The 22,526-nt window shown below is 37.2% G+C and overlaps 1 protein-coding gene across 4 annotated transcripts in view; it reads right to left on the bottom strand.

The window, feature by feature from the left end:
• The window catches only part of Dpy19l3 (dpy-19 like C-mannosyltransferase 3), a 73,938-nt gene that overhangs the window by 30,557 nt on the left and 20,855 nt on the right, over positions 1-22,526 (bottom strand). For all 4 annotated transcript variants that reach the window (XM_087191012.1, XM_004858791.3, XM_021239559.2 and 1 more), the window contains 5 exons: positions 18,295-18,385; positions 4,932-5,053; positions 4,081-4,226; positions 2,662-2,785; positions 2,000-2,134 (listed from right to left, as the gene is read on the bottom strand). In XM_087191012.1, the coding sequence (XP_087047138.1) occupies positions 2,000-2,134; positions 2,662-2,785; positions 4,081-4,226; positions 4,932-5,053; positions 18,295-18,322 (555 nt within the window). In that variant the 5' untranslated portion in view covers positions 18,323-18,385. The remainder of the gene's footprint in view (positions 1-1,999; positions 2,135-2,661; positions 2,786-4,080; positions 4,227-4,931; positions 5,054-18,294; positions 18,386-22,526) is intronic.

Here is a 22,526-nt window from a genome sequence, read left to right as displayed (position 1 = left end):
AGAATGATGGGATAACTATGTTTGGATCAAGTGGGAGTATTCTGAGTGGTAGTAATGGTAATGTGTCTTTTACTGTAATAAATTTTTAAAAATTTAAATGTTCACAAAAACATGTTACTATGAATATCCCTTTAAAAAGTACTCAGATCATTATATTTGACTAGTTTCATTTACTGATGTTTCTCCAATTCCTAAAAGAATGGCCACTTAGCATAGGGCCACTCAAAAAATATTAGAGAGGACTGAATGAATGAATGAATACATTTCCTCAGGATACTAGTTAGAGAAGTATAAAAGTTGTACAAAGTTTAGAACTTAATATAAAATAAATTAGCTGTATCATTTTAAAATTATGTGTGTGTGGTCAAACAGTACTTTATATTCTGTTTCCTAATTTTAAAAGACATACACAGTCATTACAGAAAAAATTAAGAAGATCTAAAGAACAACAACAACAATAACAAAAATCCCCAACAGAGCATCTACCATGGAGCTGGCTGTTAATATTTTAATGTTTATTTTTCCATGAAATTTCCTCACTTTCTCTATGATGTTTTATGGGGTAATGACCGTATAATACTCCATTATCCAGACACACTAATTCATTTCACTAACCCTTGCTGCTACTGACTTAAGTCAGTCTCAGTTTCTTTGGATTTACAATACAATTAAAATAAATATGAATGGTTATTTACTTAGGACAAATTTCTAGAGGACAAACACATTTGCAGCCTTTTGATACCTATTGTGGAACTAACTACAGAAAGATTATAGGAACTTATATAATTTACCTGCAGTGAGTAGCCACTGCCGCCCCCCCCCCCACTTTTGGAGAGAGAATATACAAATATATATAAACTTGGCCTTACCCACTTGCTTTCCTTCCTCTCCTGCCCCACACACTCCAACCAAATTCTCCCCTCATTTGTGGTTCAGCTCTAGCCTCTTACTTGTGTGAAACCTTTCCTGACCACCAAATACTTTTCTTATCCTCAACTTCTAACACTCACTATTACCACCAATTGACGTCTATCCTTTCCCTAGGTTGTATCTGCTTTATTTTCCAAGCTACAGGGTGTACTCCCTGTGGATGGGGCAATGGCTTACGCACGCTGGCATTCCCAGAGACATCCATCCTACTATAGCAACAATATTTACTTGTTAGTTGACTTGAAAGTTTCTTAATTTAGACTCAGTCAGTTCCCAAAGATTATTTATTTCTTTTGATATGGAGTAATTGAGTGAACTCTTCTATGTGGGGCTGCTTTGCTGCCTTAGATTTAGAGATATTTTATTTTATTTTACTTGGAAATACTAAAGTTACTAGCTATAGCAATTTTTAAAAAATGTATAAAACACATAAAAACATTTCTGCATATGAAAAACAAAACCACCAAGGAATTAAATGACAGCAGCACATGTTGGGAGACAGACATGGCTTTCCTTATTTCACATGTGACATCTGGCCAGTCAATGGATTCTCCTCCCATACTGGTCAAATGTTATTATGAAAATTTATTATAGAATACTACAGGAAAGTTGTTAATACCCATTGAGTTCTTTGGGAAAAAAGGCAATACAAAATAAAAAATTTTATTTTGAATTTTTTTCTTTTCCTGCTACAGAGAATTGAACTCAGGGCCTTGTACTTGTGAGGCACCCACGGCATCACTGAGCTAAATCCCCGGCCCCAAAATAAGAAATTTTAACAGAGCTACCTTATATTTTAAAATTTAAGTCATGTCTATAAATGACAATTGATTCAGGCATTTATGCCCCAAATAGATCCATTTTTTAACATAAAGTAAGCAGAATAAAAGCTAAGGTTGTTAAATGGTGCTGAATACATTCCTCAGCTTCAATTGACCATGGCATGTTTACATTAGATCTAGAAAGGAGCTTCAGCTTTGTCATTAAGTACTTGCATATTTTCATCTCATCCCAGGATATGAAACACTAAACAATGCAAATCTCAATGAGAAAGAAAAGCAAAGCTTACCTTCATAGCTGGCAGCATGTCCAAGGAGTCCAGTATAAATAGCACGAAAGCTTGCATCAGCATCATAAATTGATTAAATTGCCATGTCAGACTAAAGAGAAAAGTTGATATGAAAATGGCAAGAAGTGTCAGCCTCTGTAAAAAGAAAACCTTTGTATAATTTACATGTCTCTAGTAATAAAAAATCTTGCAGACAAGTTTTCTCAAGAGCAGCCAATATCTCTATAAACCAAATAGAAAAACCATAAACTGTTGCTCCAAAAACCCTTGCATTTGTTATTTAAGCTTTAAATATCTTAAAGTGACACTCTGCATATAAATATTCACATACGGTATGTGTATTCCACACTATTATGGAGGCGATAATGCACCAAATCACATCTCAAGAGCAATGGCTTAAAAATTCTGACAGTTTCACAGAAATTGTGTGTGGGCTTGCTGCAACTATTTAAGGGTAGATTATGTAGAGTACATTTTTAACATAAAAAATGAAAACATTTTCTTTGCAAAGTAGGAAAAACCTCAGAGAAAGAAAACTCCAGTTAAAAACCTGGTCAAGGAATACGAACTATTCACGTGGATTGGGATATTACATACAACATATTTTTCAAAGCTTCTTATATGAAATTGAGGAATTTATATGAAGTTTTATAGAAACTTACTTCAGAAAGAGACTGTAAGTTTGGTCTCAGGAAATATGTAATTGCTGCTATCTGGATTGCAAAGAATGGTAGTGCCCAGTTCTCCCTCAGTGGGATGGTAAATTCAACTCTTGTGGTATCTATTCTGCACAAAGAAAACACAAATGGCCAAAATGATCATTTTCACAATAACTGCCTCAAAGATTTTCTAAAGTGAAAGATAATTACATTACATACAAGTATACTTAAGATTCTAGTCATTAGCTCTTAATAATCATCCTTATCATTAACCATCATCATCATCATCATCCCCATAACGTAAGATTGGCATTGAGACAATTTAAAGGATCAGTCCATGGGTATATTATTTAGCTTAGTGGTAGAACTGGGGTTCAATCCCATGTTAGCTTGACAGGTAAACCCATAAAGGTATCAGGCCAAACTGCTCCTTACTTTTTTCTCTAACTTCATAAATGTCAATAGGCAATGTTGTGCATTCTTCTCCTCTGTAGTTCTTCAGTGTTTTATAGCTGAGTCCTAAATTTGCCACTGGTGATAATTTAATAATAATAATTCTTCCTCTCCAAAATCTGAACTCTCAGAGGACAAGTATAGGTAAGTTTTCATCTTTGTACACTCAGTACCAAGAACAGTGCCTGAACATACCAGGCATTCAATAAATGTGTGTGTTCGTGTACATATGACATAACCTTTTAAACCTCAATTTCCTTTTCTCTAAAATGGGGCTAATAATCATGCCTACCTTATAGAGTTGTTATAAAGCACTTCGTAAAGTACTTACCACAAAGGGTCATAATAAAAAGTAATTTGTTTAGAATTAGAAAATAAAATCTGTATGAGAATTCATGTTTAAGTTTTAGGACCCCTACTAAATATTGGTGTTGCCACTGTATGTCAGGCAATAATTAAATATATCTTGAATACATTTTAAAAAAAATACTATTTCAAAATAGCATATCTTAAAATACTATTCAAAAAAACTATTTCATAAGGCTCTAATGTTTATAAATTAATAGGTATTAAATAATATGAAATTTCTTTGCATTTGTACAGTGCTTTATGCTTTGCTAATGGAGAACAGTATTCAAACCTATTAAGATCAATGGTGAAGATATTACAACTCTTTAAGAGGTGAGAAATGTGACTGGAAAAATACTGATTATACAGCAAACATGTAAGAGAACTGGGATTACTACTACTAGATGTTTCTTTTGATCTGCAACTCAATATTCTGTTCCTCAGCTGTAAAGCAGGACTCTCTACCTTATTAAATAAGAAATATTTAGTCAAACACTAGCTAAACCAAAGACAAAATGCTGTTGACCAAACAGGAGAAGAAATGTCTCTGAACTGAAAATAAGATAACTTTATTTTACTTACATTGTGGAAAGGAAAAGAAACATACTGATTCCAACTCACCTATTTGTGACATACCAGAAAGCTGCTAACAGTCCCGATAGCCAGGTACCACTAAGGAGCCAGCTGGTTATATAAAGAGCTGTGACATAGACTGCTTGGAGCCCAAATAAGGTATAAATATAAAAATAAACTGGTTCTAAATATTTCTGTAAAGGAGAATAAAAATGTTCGTCAGAGAAGGCCTAACTCTCCTTACGTCATTTAAAAAATATGTCCGTAGAAATGCAGCATGTTGAAGCGGTAAGACCATACCACTTCTTCCCATCCAGAAGTGTGCTAGCAATCTTTCTTCTCACAAGCAAGAAAGGAAGGAGGGAAGGTCTGGGAGTTCTGCCTTCATTCTTTAGATAAGCTTGTACCTACCTTTGTCCAATTTGCCTTATCACACAAGAAGTGGTCATTGTGATTTGCTAATTTTATAATTATTTTAATCTCAAAGATAAATCATGAGCATTATATATTTACAAATGAAATACTTATCAGCTTCTAGACTGCAAATACTGTGATATGACAAGAAGCATTTATATATAAAAATCTTACAACTTTTACAAATAAAAAGCAGTATCTTACAGTAATGAAATAATGTTGTCAGTACAATGGAGAAAATTAGGGTATTTCTGGGCCGGGGATTTAGCTCAGTGGTTTCGCCGCCTGCTGCACAAGTGCAAGGACCCGAGTTTGATCCCCGGTACCACAAAAAAAAAAAAAAAAAGAAAAAAGAAAATTAGGGTATTTCTGCTCTCTATCAAAGCAGTTCAAGATCAGAAGACTATGTGAAATTTTCAGTTTGAAATGGAGATTTTTGACTTTCATCTGACAGTACCAGTTCAATGGGACAGATCATGACATACCTGTATGGGTAGAGCTCTATATAAAATACTGAGGAAAACTTCTTGGTAAATATTCATTCGCTGAAGGAGGTTAATTGTCTTCATAGATTCCGTTTTATTATCATATATTAAGCCATGAAAACCTAAGAATGATATTTTTAAAAATTGGGAAAAATTATCATTATTTAATCAAAACTATTCATAGATTCTTTGGTTATGTGTCAGAGAATGTAGATGGCAGTAGGGACATAACAGTAAGCAAAAACATGGTCCTACCCTCAAAGAGCTTACCATATACTAGATGCACACTGTTTAAACATTTATATAAACCCAGGCAAATTAAAACTTCAGTGATTGCAATGTAAAAAGGGACCACATCATTTTTCTACAGAAATTTAGGCAAGAGGATTTTACATCTCCATGTCTGCCCTCCTCCATGTGGCCAGCAGTAGCTGCGTTGGGAGAGTACACACAGCCTTCCTACTCCCTGAGCCGAGTCTGGCCATCTGACTCGCTCTGACCAAAGGCACAAGAGCGGACACGCACGTGCCATGTCTGAGCAGTGACTTTAAAGAAATGTGTATTTCTACCAGCTCTCAGTCTCTCTGTGTGCCAGGACACTGGCATATTCCAAATTTGTATGGTGAAATCCTAATCCTTCAATGACTATACCTGGAGACAGGGAATAGAAGGAGGTAATAAAGGCTCAGTGGGGTCACAAATGTGGGGTCTTCGGTAGGACTGGGAGAGGAACAGAGAAGAGCTTGCACTTGCTTGCTTTGGTGCTTGCACAATCTCTCTTTCTGCTCCCCCTCTACTTACATAGAGGAAAGGCCATGTGAGGACAAAGAGTAGAGGGGCATCTATAAACCAGGAGAGGGTTTACTAGAATGCAGCACTAGTGATGTTTTGATCTTAAACTTCCAGCTTCTAGAACTGCAAGAAAATACATTTCTGTTGTCACACATTCTGTGGTAATTTATGGCAGAGCTAGAAGACTAATGCAGGAATATTACAGCCTAAATGTTTTGTGTCCCCGCATAATTCATATGTTGAAGGGCAGGACCCTCATGATGGGATTAGTCTCTTATAGAATAGACACATCTGAGAGCTTGTCTCCAGTCTCCCTGCCTTGTGAACACACACAGCAAGCAGGAAGAGTCCTCACCAAAGCCTGACCATACTGCCCCCCCAACCCATCTCTGACTTTCTGCCTTCACAACTGTGAGAGAATAAATTTCTGTTGCTGAAGCTAACCAGTCTATGGCATTTTGTCATAGCATCCTGAGCAGAGTAAAAAAAAGAGACTATTTGTATCAAGTGTGGTTATCCACACAAAAGAGTGCTGTGCAGCTGCAAAAAGGAATAAGGATCATCTCGTATTCCACTGTAAAATGAACCCCAAGATACTCTGTTGAATGGAAAAAGCAAAACAGGAAGCAGCATATACAGAAGGCAGTTTTTCTATAACAAAAGGGGAAATGTGAACATATTAAAAGATTTCCTTATCTTGAAACATTAACACTAGAGGAATAAACCAAAAATTATAAAAATGACTATCTAAAGAGTAAAATGTGACAAGGTGAGTATAGCAAGCACAGGGCCCTGGGTCTAATTTCCCCCGACCAGAAGAAGGAAACAGAGTGGAAGGAACAGTGATGAAGTAGACTTCTCTGAATGTTCCCTGTTTTGTAACATAAAAAATTTAAAACCCTGGAAAATCAAAAGCAAGATAAAACAAATAAACCTACAGAGTCAGTGGCTTGGTTATACAGAAAGAACTCTTTCAAGTTGACTTGAAAACAGAGGAATGTGACTGTGTACCCCTTGATGGGTTACAGCTTAAGGCGAAAAGGGACTGCAAAGACAGCTTGAACTGTTTTCAGGTAATCATACTGTTAGTAGCAATATCATTACTGTTACTTTGAAAGTATTATGTAAATGGCAGCATAAACAAGTAAGTGACAAGGTTAAGTCACAAGGTACCAAATTTTTCAATTTAAGAAAAAAAATGGATGCAAATGTAAAATTAAAAAAGTAGAAATTTTTATCTTAATTTTGCCCTGAATATACTTACCTTTGCATTTTCCTGTAGGGGAAAAAAAAAAAAATCACATTTTCTAGTTACCCTCACTAAAAAGACCTGGCAACAGTGACCCATCCAGCAGCATTAACTGTCCTCAGCACCAAAATTGTAGTCTCTAAATAGCCACTAAAATAGAACTCCTGGGAAGAAGAGCTGATTCTAGCTCAGCAGAAGAAAATATACAAAATGGGCCTCAAACATCTTGTGATACCAAAAGGCAAAGGAAGTTGTCCAAGACTGCCGAGGTCATGTCAAAAAGACAGTGGGCAACCCACCAGAAAAGACCTGGGCAACTGAATGTAAGCATGCCAAGGACTGAAACACATCAAATATGTTAAAAATCTGCAAGTTTACAACACCTAAAAAGGAAACATTTAAGGGGCTGGTGATATAGCTCAGTGGTAGAGCACTTGTGGATTCAATCCCCAGTAGATGAGAAAAACAATCTAAAGGGCATGCTAGAAAGGCAATTCACTCTAAAAATAATAAAAGGAAAAGACCTGCCTTTTTCCCCTTCTGAACTAAACTAGCTTACCAAGTAGTTACTGAGAAAAAGGTTTTCTTTAAAAATAAATTCTATCCAGGGTCAGGGATTTAGCTCAGTGGTTCCGCTGCCTGCCTCGAAAATGCAAGGTCCTGAGTTCGATCCCCAGCACCAAAAAAAAAAAAAAAATTCTCTCCAATAATAATGGAAGGAATGATAGAATATAATAATTTTACAGTATATGAACTTAATGGATTTAGGAAATGATCATCAATGGTGCTAAAACAATTAGGTAAAAAGCTAATCAGGAGTTAACGGATGGACAGCCAGCCAAACATTGTGTGCCCTCTGATGTGAAAATACATGATACTATCTAGGATGTATTTTTATCAAAAAGTAGAATCTAAATCCAAGCAAGCCTCAAGCTACTTAACAATTAACAGGAAATTCAGGGAAGAATATATATATATATATACATTTTTGGTACCGGGATCAATTTCAGGTCCTTGCGCTTGCTTGTGAGGCAGGCAGCAGAACCACTGAGGTAAATCCCTGGCCCTCAGGAAAGAATATTAAACAACACTAAAGGGCTCCAGAAAAATGCAGAAAGTGGGAAATTCTATGAAATAAGTGTATCTGACAAAAAACTACAGGGGAAAAGACGAAAGATACTGATATATTTAAGAAAATACATATATATCAAATGATTTCAATGTAGAAGCTTTATATGCATCTCAAAAACTGTATAAAAATCTAGCTGAGTGTGGTGGTACATGTCTATAATCCTAACACTCTGGGAGGCTGAGGCAGGAGGATGTAAGTTCAAGCCCAGACTGGGCAACTTAGTGAGATCCTGTCCCAATAAAATGAAAATAAAGGATTAGGGATGTAGCTTAGTGCAAAGGTTCTGGGTTCAATTCCTAGTACTGCAAAAAACAAAAACAAATAAAAAAAAAGCTGCATTAAAAATTTGTAAGAGGACTTCCGGGAAGATGGCAGAGTGCTGAGTGGCAGAGAAGAGCTTCTCTGAGATTTGGTGTGGTTACACTGGAATATAGCAGCGCACGGAGAAGAAGGAGGAGGGAAGTGGGTCCCTGGGACCTAGGAAGGAGCTGAGGCAAGAATTGAAGTTTACAGTGAGAGTGAAGAGAGAGACTTTAATGAAGATGAGGGAGGTACCAAGCAGCGATCTCTCCCAGAGCCCGGGCTCTCAGAGAGGGAATGGCAGGCCAAAATTGCAGATGCACCATGACTCCAGAGGCCTCCACAGAGAAACACACCAGTGGAACAGAGCAGTGGACAAACCAGACCGCAGCAGCTGGTGAGATATCTGGATTTAGACCTCACCCAGGACAGGGTGACCGGCTGGTAGCCATCTTGGAGAGGGGCCAACTGAGCTTGGAACTCAGAACATTTGTGGGCAGACTCCATCCAGTGACTTCCAGTGCCTTGGTGCAGGTGCCAAGTTCAAGTCAACAGGAGGTCAGGGAGCAGAGTTTAAGCTGGCAGGAGACACACAGACTACTGTAGGTTGAAAGAATCCAGTTCCAGCCTCATACCAGATACGGGCCTGAACTTCAGAGGAACTAAAGGGGCAGGCTGGCTGGGATTATCCACTTCCCCACCGTGAAGCTGCAGCTAGCTTGCTGGGATGAGACAATTTGGCTCTGGACTTTGTTTGCCCACACTGACTAACAGTGACAGCAGAGACACACCTTGAATTGGACATTTTTGGGTTTTTAATCTTTTTTTTCCTTTTCTCTTTCTCACCTGTCTTCTTTACCAGTTTCCTAAAGTCTGTCCTCCAGCCTTGCATCTGACCTCTTCCTCTTCTTCTATTTCTGTTTTCTACCCCCAACCCATTTTAAATCTTCTCCCCTAAAGGTAAAATAAGCCATATTAAGGGCTACAGTTTGTCATTTGCTAGGCTGTATTTAATGCTATTGGTATTGTTGATTGTACTACTTTAGCCAAGGTGACATAATTGTGCTAATCAGTTGTTCTTCCTGGTATATCAAGACTGAGACAGCCTAAGGGTCTTAAAAAAAAACAACCTATAGGCCAGTGCCAAATAACTGGCAGCTGGGCCAAGTAGGCAGAAACTTCTCATCCCCAATAAATTGAAGAGGTAGGATCCTGCAACAGACTCAAAACCAAAAATCCAGCTACACCTGGAAGATGCTTCTGAGAAGTAGCCATTTCCTAAGGGTTTTGAATACCGTTAATAAAGCTATTTGCCATAAACAATTTACAAGCATCAACTCAGAAATCAGCCTTAAAAAAGTAGAAAATAAGAAGACACTTAAACAAGATGCAACCCCCTCAAACTTCCAGCTCACCAAAGGCAAATTCCAGGGGCAATGAAGTGGAACAATCCGAAAGCCACCCACCTGGATTCTCTGAAGCAGTAACAGAAGAAGTAACAAAGAAGGTGAACAAGGCTCTAGAAAAAAATCAAAGCAGAAATAATTTCCTAGGTAACTACAGAGATGGTGACTAGAATTAAAGATACAGATAAAAAAAATAGAGGAGCTCGGGAATGTGATGGAAGCCATGAATGCCCAGCATAGGAAAGAAATGGAATCCATGAAACAGGTTCAAACAGATATCCAGGAGATTAAAAACTCCACTGAAGGTATACACAGCAGAATGAGCCAATGCGAGGACAGAGTATCAGATACAGAAGACAGGATTGTGGTTAGTGATCAGGAAAAAAGAGATATGTCAAAAATAGTACAGGACCATGAGAAATCAATCCAGCAGCTGCTAGATGATGCAAAGAAGAATAACATAAGATTGGTTGGAGTCAATGAAAAAGCAGGAGAGAGCGCAAATGACAAAGAACCTGTTCTCAGAAGTAGTGGCAGAAAAACGTCCCAAACAGGGAAAAAGAATTTGACATACAGATAATGAGGCATATAGGACTCCAATTAGCCATGATCGAAAAAAATCTTCCACAAGGCATATAATAGTTAAGATTCCAGAAACTCAACACAAGGACAGAACAAATCACCTATAAAGGAAAGCCCATTCGAATCACAGCAGACTTCTCAATACAAACTCTTAAGTCAGGGAGAGATTGGAGTGAGGTATCTCAAGCCCTAAAGGAAAACAACCTCCAATCCTGACTGATGTACCCTGCAAAACTAACCTTCAAAATTGATGGAGAGAGCTGGGGATTTAGCTTAGTGGTTCTGCCACCTGCCTTGCAGGCTCAAGGTCCCAAGTTGGATCCCTGGTACCAAAAAAATTGATGGAGAAATAAGATACTTCCATGACAAAGAACACCTGAAGAAATTCATGACCACCAAACCAGAATTCAAAGTGTTCTGAAGGATATTCTAGAAAGAGACAATAAGGATTACAACTCCATGAGCCCAATAGAATGAATCCACCAGGCAAGGCAAGGAATTAAACAGAAAAGGAAAGAAGAAAGCCAACAGCAGGAAAATAACGATAGAGATAAGACAATACATATCAGTTATAATCATCAATGTTGATGATCACAATTCACCAAAAGAAACAGACTGGCAGAATGGATAAAGAAGCAAGATCCAACAATATGCTGCATACAAGAAACACATTTAGTTGAAAAACAAATTCACAGACTGAAAGTCAAGAGATGGGAAAAAATATTCCATGGAACAGGAAACCAGAAAAAAGCAAGGGTAGCTATTCTATTTGCAGATACAGTAGACTTCAAGCCAAGACTGATTAAGAGAGACAAAGAAGGTCGCTACTTCTTCGTAAAGGGAACAATCCCAGAGAAAGACAACAATCCTAAATATATACACCAATGGCAGCGCACCCAACTATACAAAACAAATATTAATGGACATGAAAAATCATATAAGCACTAATACAGTTGTAATGGGGGACCTCAATACCCCACTATCACAAATAGACAGATCAACTAGACAAAAAAATCAACAATGAAATCTTACAATTGAACCAAACTTTTGAACAAATGGTCTTAGTGGATGTCTACCCAGTGTTCCACTCTACAACATCAAAATACACATTCTTCTCAGTTGCACATGGGACTTTTTCAAAAATAGACCATATACTAGCTCACAGAACATGCTTAATTAAATGCAAAGGAAATGAAATAATCCCATGCATATTATCAGACCATAGTACAATGAAATTGGAAATCAACATTAAAAGAAACCACAAGAACCTCATAAACACATGGAAATTAAATAACACCCTCCTGAACAACCAATGGGTCACAGATGAAATTAAAGAAGAAATCAGATGGGCCGGGGATTTAGCTCAGTGGTTCCGGCGCCTGCCTCGCAAGCGCAAGGTCCCAAGTTCGATCCCCGGTACCAAAAAAAAAAAAAAGAAATCAGACGATTTTCACAATTAAATGATAATAATGTCAATACAACATACTGGAACTTATGGGACACAATGAAAGCAGTCTTATGAGGGAAATTTATAGTGGTGAATTCCCATATCAGGAAAACAGAGTAGGCTCAAATAAACAACCTAATGTTGAACCTCAAGCTTTTAGAAAAAGAAGACCAAGTCAAGCCCAAAGCTTATAGGAGGGAGGAAATGATAAAAATCAGAGCCGAAATTAATGCAATGGAGACTAAGAAAACAATACAAAGAATCAATCAATTGAACAGTTGGTTCTTTGAAAGATTAAATAAATTGGCAAACCCTTAGCCAGCCTTATCAAAAAAAGTAAAGACTCAAATCCATGTAATTAGGAATGAAAAGGGTGAAATCAAAGCAGATCCTGTGGAGATGCAGAAAATCAATACCTACTTCAAGAACCTGTATTCTAATAAGATGGAAAATATAGAAGAAATGGACAGATTCCTAGATACATATGAATTACTAAAGCTGAATCAAGAAGATATAAAATTCTAAATAAACCAATATCAGCCAATGAAATTAAATATGTAATTAAAAAACTACCACAAAGAAAAGCCCTAGCCCTGATGGATTCACTGCTAAATTCTACAAGAAATTTAGAGAAGACCTAATACTGCTACTACTCAAACTCTTTAATGAAATTGAAAGGGAAGCAATACTCCCAAATTCATTCCTAGAAGAAAACATTACCGTGATTCCAAAACTAGAGAAGGATCCAACCAAAAAGGAGAATTACAGGCCAATCTCCCTAATGAACACAGATGCAAAAATCTTCAATAAGATACTGGCAAAGAGAATGCAGCAAATCATCAAGGAAGTTATAAACCATGACCAAGTTCGATTCATCCCAGGGACTCAGGGATGGTGCAACATATGCAAATCAATAAATGTAATACACTATATTAACAGCCAAGGACAAAAACTATATGATCCTCTCAATAGATGCACAAAAAGTATTTAACATGGTCCAACACCCATTCATGATAAAAACCCTACAGAAAATTGGTATAGATGGTCTTTATCTCAAGATGATAAAATCCATCTAAACAAACCAACAGCCAACATCATATTTGTTTTTGTTTTTTTTGGTACCAGGGATCAAACTCAGGTCCCTGCGCTTGCACAGCAGGGGGTGAAACCAATGAGCTAAATCCCCGGCCCTAGCCAACATCATATTAAATGGACAAAAACTGAAAGCTTTCACGCTAAATCAGGAACAAGACAAGGATGTCCACTGTCACCACTCTTGTTCAATATAGTTCTGGAAACACTAGCCAGTACAATTAGACAAGAGAAAGAAACAAAAAGAATAAGGATAGGAAAGGAAGAAGTTACATTATCATTATTTGCAGATGACATGATACTGAAAATAGAAGAACCCAAAAACTCCACCAAAAGACTTTTAGATTTGATAACCAAATTCAGTGGCATAGCTGGATACAAAGTCAACACTCAAAAGTCAATAGGCTTCTTATATTCAAATAACAGACTCATGGAGAGAGAAATTAGAGAAACAATCCCTTTCACAATAACAGCCATAAAATGAAATACCTAGGAATCAATCTAACGAAGGAAGTAAAAGACCTCTACATTGAAAATTATAGGGCTAGGGATTTAGCTCAGTGGTACCACACCTACCAAAAAAACCTACAGTACTCTGAAAAAGAAGATTGAAGAGGATATCAGAAAATGGAAGGATAGAGGCAACCCACTTTCCAGTCCCCCTCTTTCTTAGACCAGAAGCTTTCTTTCTCTCAATAAATTTTTCCTACTCGTAAAAAAAAAAAAGAAAAAAGAAAATGGAAGGATATCCCTTGTTCTTGGATAGGAAGAACCAATATAGTGAAAATGGCCATACTTCCAAAATTGTTATACTGATTCAATGAAAGCCCAATCAAAATCCCAACAGCACATCTCACAGAATTAGAAAAAACAATCCCAAAATTCATTTGAAACCAGAAGAGACCTAGAAAACCAAAGACAATTCTGGGCCACAAAGGCAAAGCAGGGGGTATCACAATCCCTGACTTTAAATTATACTACAAAGCTATGGTGATAAAAAACAGCATGGTACTGGCAAAAGAACAGACCTGAGGATCAATGGAACAGACTAGAGGATGCAGAAACAACTCCAGATATACTCAACCACCTTATCTTTGACAAAGGAGCCAGACACCTTTTCTGGAAGAAAGATAGCCTCTTTAATAAATGGTGCTGGAAAAACTGGCTTTTCACTTGCCAAAGATTGAAATTAGACCCCTAACTTTCACCATGCACTAACCTAAAAATGAAATGGATCAAAGATTTAAGCATTAAAACAAAACCACTAAATCTGCTGGAAGAGAGAATAGGTAGAATGCTTGAGGACATAGGAATAGGCAAAGACTTCAAGAACAAAACCAAGATCGCATGAGAAATACTAGAAAGAACAACTGGGACCTCATCTTAGTAAAAAGCTTTTGCACAGCAAGAGACACCACCAACAGAGTGAAGAGACAACCCACAGAGTGGGAAAAATTTTTTACCAGCTATTCAGATAAAGGATTATTATCTAGAAGAACTGAAAAAAAGAAAAAAACCAAACCCTCTAAATTTAAAGACCCAATGCAAAAATGGGCATCTGAAGTAAAAAGACACTTCTCAGATGAAGAATTAGAAACGGCAAATAAATATATGAAAAAATGTTCAACATCACTGGTCATTCAAGAGATGCAAATTAAAACAACGCTGAGATTCCACCTCACCCCACAAAGAATGGCTGTTATCAAGAAATCAACCAATAACAAATGGTGGAGGGACTGTGGGCAAAAAGAAACCCTTCTCCACTGCTAGTGGGAGTTTAGACTGGTGCAACCACTGTGGAAATCAGTGTGGAGATCTCTCAAAGAACTAAAACTAGTGGTTCCTTTTGACCTAGCTATACCTCTTCTTGGTATCTTCCTGAAAGAATTAAAAACACCATACCACAGCAATATATGTGCACCCATGTTCATAGCAGCACAGTTTGTAATAGCTAAATCTGGGAAACAGCCCAAATGCCCATCAACTGATGAGTGGATGAAGAGGTGGATTTTTTTATACAATGGAATACTACTCTGCCATAAAGAAGGATGAGCTTCAGCTATTTATAGCTAACTGGATGGCCCTTGAGTCCATACTCTTAAGAGAAATAAATTTGACACAAATGTTTAAATCCACATTGTTTCTCTGGCGTGAGAAACTGAATGTGGAAATAAGGACTGAGATGTATAATGAATGTTGGGAAATGGGAAGAAAGTGTTCAAATGGGAAGAGGAATAAGGGAGGCAGGGAGGAAGTGACAAGAAAAAAAGTGAAAATAGAAGGAAAAAAATGGAAACAAAGCTTTTGTACATAGGGAGGGAAGGAGGCTTGAGGGGGGAGTAGGATAAAATAAAATTTATTTTAAAAATTTTTTTAAAAATTTAAAAATCTATAAGACAAGTGGGTATGAGAACACAGTTGAACCATATTGACATATTTACAGATGAAGAAACATGAGGCCTTCGATTTACTACAAAATAATCCAGGCTTGGGGCAGGGACACAGACAAAATAAGATTGGTTGCGATTAATCAGTGTTTTATTGGGATGGTGGTTACATGGAAATCTATTAGAGGATTCCCTCTACCTTTTTATATGTTTAAAATTTTCTAAAAGAATATTCTTAATGAATGATATGGACGAACTGAACCATGTCAACCCCTGAGTTTGTCACAATACTTAAGAAAATAGGCACCTATAGAGCAGTTTTTCAACCTCAGTATTACTGACATTTGGGATCAGACAGTTCTTTGTTGTGGGGCAGCTGTACACACTAGAATGCTCAGCTGCACCTCTAGCCTCTTACTTATTGGATGCCAGTACCACACCCCCTTTAGTTGTAACAACCAAAATGCCTCCAGATATTTTTGGCCCTCTAGGGGTATCTCCCTCAATCAAATGAGTAATACTGCTTTGAGGATGCTAGAGAAGCAACTCATAATTCTGTGAACTGTCAAACAGAGCCAATTCTCATTATTCATAGTAATTATGTTCTATAAAGTTGCAGTAAAAAGTGAAATACTGAATTCTGAATTAATAGAAAATAATAGCTTAGGTCCTTGCAACTTTATAATTATGTACTTTTATCCAATAAATAACTTCACTCTATGTGTGTTTTTGTTTAAAACATTTTCTTTACATTGTTTAACTTGTAGTCAGCTGCAATATTACTCATACCTAAACAAAGCCTAACATGTGTTTTCTCTGTAAGGCATATGAATGCCTTCTTGCACTCAGGTACACTACACAGCACTTTCACACCATTTGTGGAGGCCATTTTAAACTATAAAACCAGCAAACACCATAAAAATGTAAAAATTCATGGCACTAAATAGACTATGAAAAGGATACTGTTATGGATTTTATCTAGATGTTCCCTCAAAGCCTCATGTGCTCATAGGTAGGGCTTTTTGAAGGTAGTTAGATCTAGGGTGTGTGAATGGGAATTAAGAATGTGTGAATATGGATTAAGAGTGTGATAACTAAAGTAGTCCACTGATTGGTTTAGTGTAGTTCTGGGTGAGGATAATGGGAAGGCCCTCCCTGGGTGTATGTAGGTGGTACCACCCAAAAGACTTGTTGCCTAAATAGATAACAGGGAAAGGGAGGCTTGCTGCTGCTGCTTCACTGCTTACTGCTTGCTGCTTTCTGCCTGCTCTGCCATGGACTCTTTCTCCTCTATGATGCCCCTCTGCCATGCCATGCTGTTTTGGAGCCAGCTGACTATGGACTGACCTCTACAAATTGTGAGCTAAAATAAAATTTTCCTCCTTCAACTTGTAGGTGTAAGGTATTTTGTCTCAGTAACAAGAAAAGTATCTCAGTTACTGTAATATGAGAGCTAAACTGAGATAGAGTATTCCCTCTGCTTTAGTCTCTGCTGAGAATAGAGGCAAAGAGTTGGTTACTTTTTTTAACAGCTCTGGATATGTCCATGAATGCTGTGGAAGCACTACGATTATTGATTTGGGTGTCACAGATAAATTTTAGTCAGTGCATGATTTTGCAAATTTGAAATCCATATGAGTAGGACTGGCCCATATAGGGGAAAAATCATTACTTGGCCTACCTGTTTTGTGTAAACTGTACCTCAGGTTAACCAATCAATTGATGAGAAAAAGGTTTTCTATAGAACAAAGTTCCACTTAATAAACAGAGGAGGAATGAAAGGTTTAGAAAGAATGTCACTATTTTGCAGCCTTACTGAAAAATAAGGAATACAGGCAATACAATGTACCCTTGACTTATAAACTCAATTTGTTCACAAGGGCTGATTGTAACTCAAGTTGGTCAATTGAAGGCTCAGGCTCCTCTACACAGCCTTTAAAGTCTCTTCCCTGTATACAGGCAGATCTCAGTGTCCTCAGACATTGGCCAAGGATTTCTCAATTAAAACCCCACACAGGAAAGGATGTTGTAATGTTCCTTCCAGAACTTTCTAAGGGTTAAATCTGTATCTGAAACCATCTGGAAGCACAAGAGTGTCCAGCAGCATTGGGTCAATTTTACTTTCTTCATAAGTTAAAACTAAAATTCTGGACATAACCCAAGTTGTCTGTATGTCAGGCTGGTCATAACTCAAGGGTCCACTGTAATCATCAATGGTTGTTGATACCAGTCAGTGAAAGGCAGAGTGGCCTTATGATGGATGAATCTGGCTATCGACACAAGAACCAAGTGATTACTTTTTAATGGCACAAAAACAAAGTCAAAATTTCATGTCTCCTATTGTGATAAATGTAGAAGCACAAAATATCACCTATGAAGAATTCTCACCAAAGATATAGCTGAATCCAAGGAAAGCCTAGAAAAGGACAACTGTCTGCCATGTGTGCACAGGCTGAGCATGTGGAGGACATATTAAGTAGAAGAAACCTTGAGAGGCTTCCATTAGAAGCAGGAAAGGTAAGGAGGCTCTAAACCACTTCCTAAGTGAAAATATAGGAAAATGGGCAATTGCTAGAAAAAGGAATAAATGGGCACAGTGAGGACAAGAGGGCCTATTATATTTTCATTAAACACCCAGTATTTTTAGACAATTCTCCTTTTACCTGCAAAAATCTCTTTCAAAATGATCATGAGAAAAATAGCAACAAAACTAAGAAATCACAGAGATTGCTTTAGGGGATGGGATAGAGATGGAAAGCAAGGACAGGAGAGTTATACAAGGTATTATATAACTTCTTTCAGAGTGAAACATTTTTATGGGATGATTAGATGTTAACAAGGAAAAGCTACACAAATTCAGACAAAAACTACACAAGTTCTACAAAGCACTGAAAATATTTTAGTGCAAAGTATGTTCTGACTAAAAGGTTCCAAAGAATGAAGGAGAGCCCAAATGAAACTATTAGTTGTAATTACCTTGCATGAGGGTTGGAGCCTGCAGCATCTGCTTGTAGTAGGAGTAATACAATCCACATTCTGTTCTGAATGAGATTTCTCGCTCCACTTCCTGAAACAGAGTTAGATCAACTGGGTTTACATGACCTAGTTTTATTTCAATATGTATTGTTACTGTAGAAACAGGATATAGAACTACAGTTTAAAAGAGAAAAAGCTGACAATACAGTTTACAGTTTCAAGAATATAGTCTCAAGAAATCTTTTTTTTCTTTTGGTTTTTATCCATTTTATTTTTGGTTTGTAAGACAGACCTCATTATATAGTTCAGCCTGTCCTTGAACTCACTATGCAGTGATCCTTGTCGAGGTGATCCCCCTGCTTCATCCTCTTGAGCACTGAGGTTGTAGGTACGTGCTACCAACTTGGCTCTCAAGAAATCTTGACAAACAAGAACCACAGCAGGATAACTGCTGAAGTTGGGTGGATACCTGAGAGCATGTTATACTATTCTCTCTACTTTTGTGAATGTTTACATTTTCCATAATAAACAATTTTTTAAAAAGTGGAGATAATTAGTAACTAATTCCATTTAAGTTGTTTTAAAGTAAGTGCTTTGCTTTTATTTCACAGAAAACTAAATTTTAAGAAATTAAAAAGAAAACACATCACTATTCTCAAGTAATATTAGTGACACACCAAACAGGCATATTATAAACAAAAAACCTCCCAAATGAAAAGTACTATAATTTCATTCGATACCTGTATAAAGGGTAGCAACATTATAGGTCAATAATTTTCTTTTTATTCTAAGAATATAAAGTATTTAGACCTTCCACATGAATTTTACTTTGACCAGTGTAACCCTGTTGGAAAGATGTTCATGTGGGTAAATGGATACATGAAATATTTCAACTGCTTTCGGATAGGGACTAAACACTTAAAGTAATGGCTATGAGTCAGTTTGGTTGCAAGATGCCTTTATTAACACCAAATAAGGAGGCAATGGGTAATGAAGATGAAGAGGATTTTCTGGAAGAATTCTGTTCATACTTAGACGGTATATTTGATACACATGTAAAAGTATTAGTGAATAAAAAGCTATAATCTTTGTCATGATAGATTCTTTTACCCAATTCTTCCAAAAACCAGGTCCTAGAATCTCTAGTACACGGTCTAAATGTAATGTCTTCTATGTCTTTTCCTATCACAGCAGATCCACACTCCGTAAACACAACTGAACTGAGGGAGGACGATAAACGCTGAGCATCCCACTTCTGAACCAATGAACTCCTTTTAGCACATCTTTGTTTTCCCCTTCCTCTCATGGTTTTCAAATAGTGATAAACATTTCATTAAAAGAACTACTCATGCTATTCATCTTCAGTCCTGGAAATTATTTCATGTATTTCCCCTACCCTTTAAATATTTCTCCTGTCCTTTAAAGATATTATAAATCACAAAGAAAGCATTGAAGAAATATTCTCTTAATTATTTAAAAGTGCAAACATCCAATTACTGGCTCCAAAAAACAAATTATTAATTCACTCCTATTAGAAACATGGGTGGGGAGGGGTGAGGCAGCAAACTTTTTTATATATTGAATTTCCTTTCACAGAAACAAATTTATCTTGGGGAATTGAGCATTTTAAAAGGCCCCTGAGGTTCTGAAATTTAATTAGCACACTTGCTTTTAAAAAGGACAATACAGGATAGGACAGCTTTTCTAGTTTCCGTAGTTGCTACTGATGTGTGCTGTCTTTTACAAGAGTAAAGGCAGCTTTTCTTTGTCATTATGTTACCTCCAGTCATCTTTAATCTTGGAGAAAAACTGCTCTATTACTTCTTATAGAAAAGATCCAAACTGGCATCACCTGTTTCTGGAATGTTCAAATTCCTACTTGGTCATATAATCATAGAGGCTATGAATTGACCTTAGCTGAGCAAATATTAGCTTTTGTCCATGAAAACGAGAGGGAAAAATACCTTTCAGTTTAATCCTCCTTTCCCCCTTCACTTCTGCCTTAAAATGTTCAAAGTACTACTACTGCCTTCAGTGGAACAGCCTGACATCAAACCTGGAACTCCTGCTGCAGAACTCAATTATTCATCTCCATCTATGGGTTTCACTTCCTATAGTTTTAAGAATAAAACAAAGCACCTTATAAAAATGAGGGGGAAAAACACTGTTTAAAGTTCTAAAAGTAGAAAGCTTCTGTGCCCCACCCCTCTCTTCAATATACCCAGCACAATAAAAACAGAGGGGGATCTAATTAGTAAAAATGCATTCAAACATGATTAATTAGTAATCTTGGCACCAGCTGTATAGAACCAAATGCTATACTTTATTAGACAGACAGTTGCAAGTTTTACATCTGCTTCATGCTAAGAGAACATCTGCTTTACTCAAACACTTTTCCAGTTTTACAGCAATTTATACTTTGCCTGGTGGATCACACCAATGAAAATGTACATCAATGGAAGTTACCGTCTACAGGATGCAAAACGAACAAATACTCCACAATTTAATTTGCATAGGTTCCACAGCGAAAGCAGTATTTGTGGAGAGAATGAAAACATCTTCTCTGAAGATAATGACAGGAAAAAAAAGTGAAAAGATGAACTGTATTTCTAAAGAACTGTGCAAATAATACCATTTAACTAGTAGTTTATATAGTAATTTAAGTACTAAAAGGACAAAGCATCAAGGAAAAAAAAGGCGCTGTTCACAATTAATGATTTGTGTCCCTCACAGGCATTAAGGCAAGTTGCTGGCAACGCACAAAAGGTTAACAAGCCCTTTTAGGAAAATGACACTCAATGCGGTAAGGAAATGCATCAAATTAGCCTTTAAAATCTCATGTAAAAAACTGTTTATAAAAAATTGTCCCCCCAAATAATTAGCATGCTGGTGGTAGGGTATCCAATGTGCAATTAACTTTATGAATGCTATCTGTTTCAGAATTGTGTTAACAAATCATCTCACCAAGAAACAGTAGCTCATGATAAGACAGCTGTTCTTAAAGTTCTGTACTGGGAATCATGCCCTCAGCAAACATATTTATGGCACATACATGGTTTATTGTCTGGTTAAATTCATGTCCATCTGCTAGAATGGAAGGATTCTTGCCCTAGAGTTGATAAAAGCCGTGACACAAGAGCTGCCAGGCGGTGTCTGTGAGGAAGGAAGGCTGCAGCTGAAGTGACAGTACTTCCACTAGGCTTACACTGAAGCAGTCAGCAGTCTTGTGCTACTGATGCAAGTACGGTGTGTATTAACCCTACTTATTCCACAGACTCCTTGCTTTGCAGGAGTATTCAACAGGAAGATATGCACACTCTACAAAGTCAAATAAATAACAGAGCAACAGTGCAAAATATTAGCACAAGGAAAGACTAAGAAGAAACAAGTGACCTAAATGTTTCTAGCAAACGACAATTACCTTTTTCCATCATTTAGTGGAACATTTATTGGCTGAAGAAACAAAAAGAGGTAAAAAGTGAGTCCTTGACCCCAAGGAGTTTATGCCCCAACAAGAAAGAACAATGCAAGTTGGTGCAGTGGCACATGCCAGTAATCCCAGTACTCTGGGAGGCTGCGGCAGGGACTGTAAATTCCAACCCAGTCTGGGCAATTTAGCAACTTAGGGAGACTCTTTCAAAATAAAAAAGGACTGGGAATGCAGTGTCCAGTGTGAAGGCCCTGAATTATTCAGTCCCTAGTACTCAAACAAACAATACACACACACACACACACACACACACACACACACGTTTGCATGCGCACATAGATACAGATGAAGAGAGGGAGAGAATGCAATACACTGTTAACAAAGGAAAATGAATGAGGAAATGTAGATATCAAAGGTAAAGAATGAATCACCTTTGGCTTCTTTCTTTAATCTACTTTCCCCGTTTCATTCATTCATTCATTCATTCATTTAATAAATACCTATTGACCCACATCAAGTGATAAGCATTTTTCTACTGGGAGATTCAACAGTGAATACAAGAGAAAAATCTCTGCCTTCATCAAATTTATAATTTAAGAGTAGAGGGAGAAGAGAGCAAGTAAACAAGCAAAATCCTTACTATGTAAGACAGTTTAAAGTGATACAGAAAAAGTACAGCAGAGAAGGACTGGGAGGGCAGCAAGGGCAGGTGCTGTGACTGGAAAGGCTCCACTGGTGAAGTGGAAACTGAATAGAAAGGGGAAGAACCAAGGCAGGGAGCCAGGCAGATGCCTGGGGTAAG

The sequence above is a fragment of the Heterocephalus glaber genome, unplaced genomic scaffold (genome assembly GCF_053883595.1).
Source record: "Heterocephalus glaber isolate CG9 unplaced genomic scaffold, H.glaber_assembly_v1.0 deba00001561, whole genome shotgun sequence".
In the NCBI taxonomy this organism is placed as follows: domain Eukaryota; kingdom Metazoa; phylum Chordata; class Mammalia; order Rodentia; family Bathyergidae; genus Heterocephalus; species Heterocephalus glaber.
The sequence above is the reverse complement of the archived record's forward strand: the minus strand, read 5'-3'. Positions and strand labels throughout refer to the sequence as shown.